We start from the raw sequence: 9,468 nt of genomic DNA on the forward strand, positions 1-9,468 counted from the left end.
CTTAGTTTACCTAACCTTCTTTCCCTCCAAAAGCCTGAAAAACAACCCCCAAAAACATTATCACTTAAAAAAAATCCAAACAAAAAACCCCCTAAACCACAACACTCCTCCCCCCCAAAAAAAACCAAACCCAAGGATTAGAAATCTGAAAAGAAACATCAAGGCTAAGACAAATACTGTGATGCATTCACCTGGATTGGCTCAAGATCTCTGCAGCAATAACAGGAAAATTAAATTTGGCTGTTTACCAATAATCTCTGTAGCAGTTACAAGACAGAGCTATCATGAGACTACCTTCAGGTTTTGGATTCTGCTACTAGCTTCCAGTCCTTCACCTGAAAGGTCTGATGTTCACACTGTCTTAAATAAAAAAGAAAGAAAAAAAAAATTAGTAACTTAACCACTGTTTACTTTTATGTCAGTGCTATTCATTGCTAATAAATATAACTTCATTATGTTGTTGGGGTTTTTTATTCTTAGGTATTTTCAAAAGAAGAACTCCGAAAGCTTCTACAGAAGCTGAGGGAATCTTCTCTGATGCTTCTGGACCAGGATCTTGATCCTTTGGGATATGAAATTCAGTCATAGGACTTCATGTAGATACTGCAAAAGCTTCTGAACATGGACATTCCGCTTATAAAAAAGAACAAAACCATGACTCGGACAAACTGTTCTGATCTTGGGGGGGGGGATGGGGGACGACCCCATCCCTCAAATTTCAATTGCAACTTGAAAAATTCTGACTAACGGCAGAGAGGATATTTGTTACACAATCTTTTTCATAATGGTTTTTGTTTTCTAATAAAAGTGCTTCACAAATAGAACGTTTGTTCGTTCTAATCTAAAATGTCATTATATAAATATGGTGATTGTATGACCCTCCTTAATCTCTTTGCTACATGCCAAAGAGCTGCCTGTAGACTGGGAACATCACTCCACAGGAGAAAAATGTGCGAGGGTACAGTGGAAAGTGTGACTGCAGGAGGATGGATGTGGAAGTAGGGGAGAAGAAAGTAGAGGCAGAGGGCTGGAGGAAAGGAACACCAAAGGAAGAGAGGGAAAGCCGAGGGCTACTGCCACCCCTTCAGCAGAGAGAAGGGCTTGCTTCAGGGCTTGCACTGTTCTTGGTGATCATGCCTTGAACTTCCTAAGTTTGAGATTTTGTAATTTATTTAGAAACCTTGTCCTGGCTGTGTTTACGTGTGTACACACGTTTAGCTGCTTTTCCCTTAACTGGAGAGTGCAGAGGACACGGCTGTAGTACAGTTGGACAAGGGCTTCAGCCCCTTCACCCAGGACACCTGACGATGTAATCTGTGCTATACCTCTATGTACATATATATTTGTGTGCGTGTGTATAGAAATACCCCGCCCAGTTGTTGAGAGGTCTTTGCACCTTGGAGAGAAAGTGCGGCCTGTCGGGCAGCGGGGCAGGAGGTGGGGGTATGCCTGCGTGGGGGCGGGGGGAGGTCCTGCACCTTGGCGTGGGTGGCCGTAGGGCGCGTTTTCTGGTGCGCGTTCTCCCTGTGCCTCTTGCTCCTGGTCCCGGTAGCGGCGGCTGCAGCTTCCCGCCCCCACTTTGTCCGGTAGCCCCGCGGGCGGGCAGAGCCGTTCGGCGGCGGGCCGGCAGCCGCAACTCCGCCCGCGGGGCTGGGCTGGGGCGGGCGGGGCCACCGGAAGGCGCGAGCCCACGTGTCCCGGCGAGGGCGGGAGCAGGCAGCGGCGGCGGCCCGGCCGGTTCGCTGGCGGCCGGCGGGCTGCCCTCTGCCCGCTGCTGCCCGTCCCCGCGGGGACGCCATGGGCTGGATGCCGGCGCAGGGTCGGCTGGCGGCGGGGTTGTTGGTGAATCTGGCCGCTTCCATCTGCATCGTTTTCCTGAACAAGTGGCTGTACGTGCGGCTGGGCTTCCCCAACCTCAGCCTCACCCTGGTGCACTTCGCCATCACCTGGCTCGGCCTCTACCTCTGCCAGGCGCTCGGCGCCTTCTCCCCTAAGAGCCTACAGCCCTCCCAGGTGCTGCCGTTGGCCCTCAGCTTCTGCGGTTTCGTCGTCTTCACCAACCTCTCCCTGCAGAGCAACACCATCGGTACCTACCAGCTGGCTAAAGCCATGACCACGCCGGTCATCGTGGTCATCCAGAGCCTGGCTTACGGAAAGACGTTCCCTCTCCGTATCAAGCTTACGCTGGTGAGGAGGCGGCGGGGCTGAGGGGAGCGGGAAGGGGTGGGCGTCGCCTCAGGCCGGCCGGCCGGGCGGGGAGGGGGGGGCCGCGGGGTTCCCCCCGCCCGCCCGGCCTGAGGCGACGCCTCAGGCAGCGATCCGGCTTAAAACCCCTCTCTTCACCTCCACAGGTCCCCATCACTCTGGGCGTCTTCCTCAACTCCTACTACGACGTGAAGTTCAGCGTTCTCGGGATGGTGTTCGCCACCTTGGGCGTCCTGGTGACCTCCCTCTACCAAGTGGTGGGTAATGGCTGGAGAGGGCGGGAGCGTTGTGGTGGTTGGTCTTCAAGCTGCTGTCCCTCGGCTAGATCAGATTTAAACTGCACCTAGCCTTGTAGGAAACCCTCCATACTCCGTTATTTATTTAAAAATAATAATAATAATAGCGATAATCCACCACAACCATTGGTAAATTGTTTAAGGAATTGATCGTCCTCGCTGCTAAAAATTGGGGTGTCACCTTTAATGTGGTTATGAGCGTATTTTCAAGGGATAAAGATTGCTTCCATGGGTAAAACTCTGTTTTTCTAGAGAGCACGCGTTCTCTCCTTGCTGAAGCAAGTGCCTTGCATTTGGGCCTTTCCCTAGAAGGGACATTTTCCAGTCCTTAATTAATCCCATGGTTTATCGTTGAGCTATTCACATTTCATCAGCATTCTTCTTCAATTTTGACTGTACACAGTCTAAGGTGTTTTTGTAGAGAGTGCATTAATACCAATTAGAGGTACAATATAACCTTTCTGGCTGATTATGGTTGAAAAAATAGGTATGTCCAAGGACTGCCTTAGCGCTTTCTCCTGTAACGTTGCACCAAGTGCCATGATTTAAAAGCCTCCCAAATTAGTCCACTGTCATGTTGATGTGATAGTCAGCATCCATTTAAATGTGAATTTCTTTGTAATAGAGGCACTGTGCCTCCAAAAGAAGCAAGGCTCTTTGACCTGTGCAAGATGATAAATAACAGTCTCTTGTCCTGTTTTGGGGCAGGAGGAGGCGAGAGATGCTGTCTAGTAACTTTAGGTGATGGCGTGTGTCCTGGAGAAATGATAGTACCTGAGTGAAATTACCCTGTAGCTTTAAAAAAAACCCACTTAGCAAGTTTCTGTTGTATACACTGGAATCCATATTGCCGATGAATGTGACTTACGAAGTATTTATATTAAGCATCGCTCTTCAATATGATATAAAGGTGCATCCTTTTGCATCTGTCTTCATAGATAACTAACGTTGTCTCCTAAAGCATGCTACATTGAAAATCCAAGTTGTAGTCAGTTACAGTCAATATTGAAATGAAATCCAGTAAATTTTAAATAAACTCGCAAAATCAAGCCAATTCTTTACTGGTTTTGTTATCTTCTGTGTGGAGGAAAATGAGAAGGAGCAAAAGCAGATCTCTGCTTAGGCAAAGGTGCTCAGCTCCATCGCAGACAGGATCTGGAATTTATCACGAGAATAAAAGGCAGCTGGCATTTTCATCCCAGCTCTGCTATTTTTTTGTTCTTCCTCAAGTATAACACCTTACCCCCAGGCCATGGTAGAAGGAAAGCTTAGGCATGTTAGGGAGTTTTCACTGCCCCTGCATATGCTTTCTTCCTCGCTTCACTGCGCTCTGCTGCTTGTGTGCTCACAGGAGACAGACATGCGCAGGCCTCTGGTTAGGCAAAAGTGGAAGATGCTCAACAGGCTGTTTATGTAGTATTGTCCACATAAGACTCCCTCTGTGTTAGTAGCCAGTTTCCTTTTACTCAAGTTTTCCATTTATGTTTGGGGTTTTTTTCCTCCTGTTTAACAGCTTTCTCTTTTGGTTTTAGTGGGTAGGAGCTAAGCAGCACGAGTTGCAGGTAAACTCTATGCAGTTGCTGTACTATCAGGCACCCATGTCCTCAGCTATGTTGTTGTTCATCATACCCTTCTTCGAGCCAGTCTTTGGAGAAGGGGGAATATTTGGGCCCTGGACGCTTTCTGCTGTGGTAAGGCTTTTATTGACTCTTAAAATAAGTAATCATTATTGATGTAGTTAAATTTGATACCAAGATCTGTTTTTTATGAAACAGATTTTTGTACAGTCATTGACTATGATGAGACAGGCATGTGCAAGAGAAACAAACACTTGTTGTGTCTGCCCCACTTTCTCCCAGAGGAGTCTGTCTGTCAACTGATTTACCTCCTTATTCTTGTTTCTGTTTAGAGGGCACCTGAACAACAGGAAAATCTGACAAAATCCAGAAGCTTCCCCTAGTGTATTAAATTAAAAATATGTAAGTGCCCTAGTTCCAGCTCTTACTGTCCACTCAGAAAAGAGATACACATGCTCACTTTCGACACTCTCAACTCCTCTTCTGTGGAAGGATGCCAGCATTGGTTGTTCTCTAGAACTCCTAGTTTATTTTCACCAAGAAGGCTATAATTTCTCTCTTTATCCTTCTATCCAAAAAAGAGCCAGTGGCATATTCTTACCATGGCTGATTGTGCTGCTCAATGATGGGTCATTTCTCGTAGCACTGGAGTTTGTGAATGACATAGCAAGTATTCACGATAATAAATTTGGATATTTTTCCAGAATAGTTTTTGTTACGACCATAAATAAAACATTGTCTCAAAGGTAAAGAATACAGCCTCTGTGTTTATGAGTAGCCAGGTTTTCCAAATCACTCTTAAAAGTTCACTGAGAGTAAAGGAGAACAGGTTTGTGGTTTTATCAGTATGTATTTATGGACATCATACTGTGAGCTACTTACACACATCACCAATGTCTGTACTGATTTGAAGCTGTTTCTATTTTTGTTCTCCGTATGTTTTTCTTGCCTGATATTTTGCAGTTGAAGGTAAAGGAAACAAACTAAATAACCTGAAATGTATCTGCAAATGGCCAAAAGCGTGTCAGATTACTGACTGTCCATTAATCCACAGATAATGGTACTGCTGTCTGGAATAATAGCCTTTATGGTAAACTTGTCCATTTACTGGATCATTGGAAATACGTCACCTGTCACGTATCCTTTGTAACATTAGTTGTTTCTCCTGTTTCCAGATAATTATGTTAGCATTCATTTGAGCTGATTTAGTGTGGGAAAATTGTTTGGTGACCTGCCTGCTTTATCTTAAATGAAGCTGGAAAAGCATGTTCATGTTTTAGTGTATTTCGTTTCTTTGTTTGGGGTTTTTGTAGATAGTGGCAGTTAACTTACTGACATGATCTTCATACCTACAAAGAATATTTACCCACACTTTGGTTGCCTTGAGGAAGTGTTGGCGTGTCAGTTAGCTTGTGGTGTAGGATGGGCAAAAGGCTTTAGGTGGAGGTTAATTCTCATAGCCGCAGAGATGCAGGAAAGTTGCATGAGTTGAAGTCAATGTGATGTACCGTTGCACGCTTTGGATGTAATTAATGAAGTTCCCAAGTGTTTCTTTTTACAAAAAATAATACTGATACTTGCTATGATCCTTAACAGATGTCTAGGTATAACATGTTTGGACACTTCAAGTTCTGCATCACCCTCCTGGGAGGGTGCCTCTTATTTAAGGATCCACTGTCTGTTAATCAAGGCCTTGGGATTCTGTGCACGTTGTTGGGCATTTTAGCTTACACCCACTTCAAGCTCAGCGAGCAGGAAAGCAGCAAGAGTAAATTGGTTCAGCGTCCGTAAAGCAAGGGTTTCTGGAGATTAACAATATTGTGAAGGAAAATAAGTATTTAAATATGCATTGATTCTAGAATGCACAAAACTGCCTCGTTCATTTAGATCTATGGTTTTAGTTTAACTGCCAGGATCATTATTCTGTAACTAAACCAAACAAACTGAATTATGTAAAATGCTGGGGTTTTGCCATCTCAGTCTGTCCTATCGTTTTCATTAAATTTAAATGGTAACTTAAAAGAGAAAAAGGCACACTTCAAATCGCTGTGGAAGTTATACTGAAGTAATTATATTTTTTGCATACCAAATGAGATCATGATGGCTACAGTAATAACACAGAGAAAGAAAAGGAATCCTGCCTTTGTGATTGTGCCAGTATTGCTGTTGTGAAGAAACTTGGAGGCGCTTTGATGCAGATGTTCTGGTGTGTAGTGTTGCTTCCTCCTTTTTGTCTGGTGAACGATGAAGAGGAAACATACTTTGTTCAGTACTGTTAAAAAGGGCCATCAAGCTCATTCCTATTTCTTGTATGCTTTCTTATCTACGTTTGGCTTCAACACATTGATAAATTTTGACTGAAGAAAGTAGATAAAATTACGGGTGGAGAGAGACTAGAGGAGACATTGGAAAACTTGAAGCCAGAGGCCAAGCTATAGAAAAGTAGGAAATGGGATATAAATAGTTCATCTCAAATTTTTCTTTTGGTCCATCAGGACATTAATGAAGTCATTCATGTCTTAGAAAATTCTGTTACTGCTCTCTGATTTTCTCAATGCCACAACCAAGGCTTTACATGAGATCTTGTAAATACTCATGAGCCTAACAAAATCTCTGATTTTGTGGTAATAACCAAATAATTTTGCAGCCCTTGCATGTAGAGACCCATGCTAAAAATATTTTTGGAGAAATCTTCGGCAAGGTCACCATCTGTCATGGACGTGAAGGTTGGCCCGGTTCTCTCTCCCCATCTTCAGTCCCACCTCCCTTGCTCCTGCAGCTTTCCCCAAGAGTTGCCTTCGGTGGGATCTGCAGATTTGTCTCTTGTTTTGGGGGGAGGCACGGGGGCTGTCTGGGCAGCACTGGGTTAGCAGCGTTTCCTCAACAGACAGTCCCCAGGAATGTATCAGAATGACTGAAGAGTGCGAGGTGGGACCTGCTTCTGCTCTAATTCAGGAATGCTTTGAAAATTATTTTATGACAGTATCAAGCACTGCTTTTGACAACGTGGAAGGAAGAAGTTGAGTGCTGTTCTATTTAAAAGAAGAAAAAATAACTGCTTTCAGTAAATCTGGTGAGAACATATGTTCGCTAGATTTGCAGGGTTAGAATTTATTTGCAGTATCTTAATCCTTTCATTCTGGGGTTTGTTTTATCTTCATCTACCTCTAGCAGATTTAGAGAGGGCAGTTATGTGAACAAAAACAGGTATTTAAGTTTTGCAGCCACCAACAGAAACGATATTTAGTTCCTCTAAGCTTTTTACAATATAGGTGACAAGTCCGTGTAAGAAACAATGCAGATCTTCTCAAGCTTGTAAATTATTTATTCTGTTACAGAGTTCTTGATTTAAGAAAAAGTTATTTCTCTGCGTACCCTAAGTTTATACTGTAATACTCTATATATCATTTCAGAGTTAGAAATACCTGAATAATTTTACATCTTTACCAACTGTGTCTTAGACATTTTACTGGTCCAAGGATACTTTTTTGTATACGTTTTTATAAATCTATATAATTAGTTTAAGAATACCGCCTAGACTACTGAAAGATGCGTTCAGACAGTCAATCTCTGGATGCATATCCTTCAGTACGTACACCAAGAAAGCCATTTACATTAATTTGTGCTGTGCACAAGTTCTTCTAAAATGTAGATAGACCGCAAAGACTCTTACAGTTAGAAAACAACTTAATTAGAAGCCTGTGTGGCAACAATATTTGGGATGAGACTGATGTAAATATATCTAAAGTGGTAGAATGAACAAAATGACCATGTCTGGAAAATACAGAAGACTCCTTAAGGAGAGGAGCAGATCTGCAAGAGAAAGTTAACAGTATCATTCAAACAATACATTATAAATATAGTCTGTTGCTGGAATGTTTAGGTAGTGCAGGTTACTTCAGTGACATGATTTTTTTTTCATATGTTCAAGAACTCTCCTTGGAGATTGACGTGTTGTATCGAACAAATAAAGTATCTTGAACTTTGTCATATGGTTCAAAATATTAAATCCAGAAGACCTGTGTAATCGTGGGATAAATAGATCTTTGTATGTATTGTTTCTTTGGATACCATGTGTAGGGTGGGAATAAATTTTTAATCACTTGACTGATACCTGCTTATTGCAGGGAATAAAAGTTGTTCCTGTCTTTTTTCCAACTTCCGTTTGATTGCGTACACTTTAGGGGTCTAGGTGTGTGTAAGACAAAATGGTGGCACTGGAATTTCTGTCTGTATAAATATTTTGAGGAGTTTGCATGTTTTGCAGCTAAACTTATGACACAAACGAGGGAACTTTTAAATCCTGAGGTAAAATTGCAGTCTTATAAAAATTACTGATACATCTCTGGTGGGGAAACTTGCTTATTCTAGTTTTTACTACATCACTTTAATATGTTTTCCTGCTAATTATGTGCATTTCATTCAGTTTTGGCTTTCCTGAAGGAGAAATCAGAGACTTGGCATCTTTAACAATATGTAGTCATCACCTTGTATGTGCCATCGCAATTGGAGCCGTACTGTACAAACCCTGGTGTTTACTTTCTGCTTTTCATTTTACTTCATAGTCTACATATGACTAAACAGTGGTAGCAGGATGGACCTTGGTCCTCTTCTGCCATTAAGGGCTTTGCTGCTTATATTGGCATTCTTTACTTTAAAAAGCTCCAGTTCCAGTGGAAAAGCTAGCGTAGATAGCAGGGTGTCATTTAAAAATTGGAGCAGATCCAGGTGATTCTGATTAAAGTATGCGTGACTGGTGGCAAGTTATCTTTGCTAGCCCTTGTCCCTGAAAACACTTTAGAGCAACATACACAAGGTTTTCTCATTTTCCCCAAAGAAATAGGAAATATGCCTTCACTTAAGCGATACTCAGTTCAAAGCTTTGTGTTAGCTTTAGCTTTGGTAACTCAGCACTTGTTTGACAGATTTTGCATCTGGTTTTGTGTGACTTGCTAAGTTCTTGCAGGCTGTGGGGGCACTGTGCCAGAGTTTTCCTGCTGATGGGTGAACAGCTACTCTGTCAGGCTTGAGGTTGAAGGAGAGTCGTTTGCTGATGTTACATGTATGAAAAGGAGGTTTGTCTTGTCGGAAGTCTACCTTCAGACAGAGCTGCAATTCAGCAGGAATGATTCCTCTTTCTGTCTCACTTCTTGAAAATGAATGCCCAGTGATGGCCCGGGGCTAAAGCAACATGAAAGCCTTGTTTGGGCTACCCATAGTTTTTATTGAACTTTAAAATGTTAGTGGTAGTCAACACTGGTTAAGTATTAAGGGAAAAATCACATTTTTATAATGTCTTATATAGTAGGAGCTTCAGAAGAGTGTTTTATAACATTTTGAATACAGCTGATGTCTAACCCATGTCTAGTTTGTCATGTTCTGCAAAATCT

The 9,468-nt window shown here is 42.7% G+C and overlaps 2 protein-coding genes across 5 annotated transcripts in view; both read left to right on the forward strand.

Moving 5' to 3' along the window:
- Positions 1-818, forward strand: part of NUP107 (nucleoporin 107) — a 31,188-nt gene extending 30,370 nt beyond the window's left edge. For all 3 annotated transcript variants that reach the window (XM_054801345.1, XM_054801356.1, XM_054801366.1), the window contains one exon: positions 481-818. In XM_054801345.1, the coding sequence (XP_054657320.1) occupies positions 481-588 (108 nt within the window). In that variant the 3' untranslated portion in view covers positions 589-818. The remainder of the gene's footprint in view (positions 1-480) is intronic.
- An 863-nt stretch (positions 819-1,681) lies between these two features.
- SLC35E3 (solute carrier family 35 member E3) lies at positions 1,682-8,214 on the forward strand. Of its 2 annotated transcripts, XR_008579788.1 has the most exons (6): positions 1,688-2,187; positions 2,352-2,462; positions 4,034-4,192; positions 4,411-4,480; positions 5,133-5,215; positions 5,683-5,712. XR_008579788.1 is itself a non-coding variant. In XM_054846847.1 (5 exons), exons 1-5 carry the CDS (start codon positions 1,798-1,800, stop codon positions 5,867-5,869), a joined length of 930 nt encoding a protein of 309 aa, XP_054702822.1. In that variant the 5' UTR covers positions 1,682-1,797; the 3' UTR covers positions 5,870-8,214. The 2 variants fall into 2 exon arrangements, 1 of the variants encoding a protein (XP_054702822.1); XM_054846847.1 differs by lacking the exon at positions 4,411-4,480 and having other exon boundaries at positions 1,682-2,187; positions 5,683-8,214.
- Positions 8,215-9,468: the final 1,254 nt, after the last annotated feature.

This window comes from Grus americana, chromosome 1 (genome assembly GCF_028858705.1).
Source record: "Grus americana isolate bGruAme1 chromosome 1, bGruAme1.mat, whole genome shotgun sequence".
Classification (NCBI taxonomy): Eukaryota; Metazoa; Chordata; class Aves; order Gruiformes; family Gruidae; genus Grus; species Grus americana.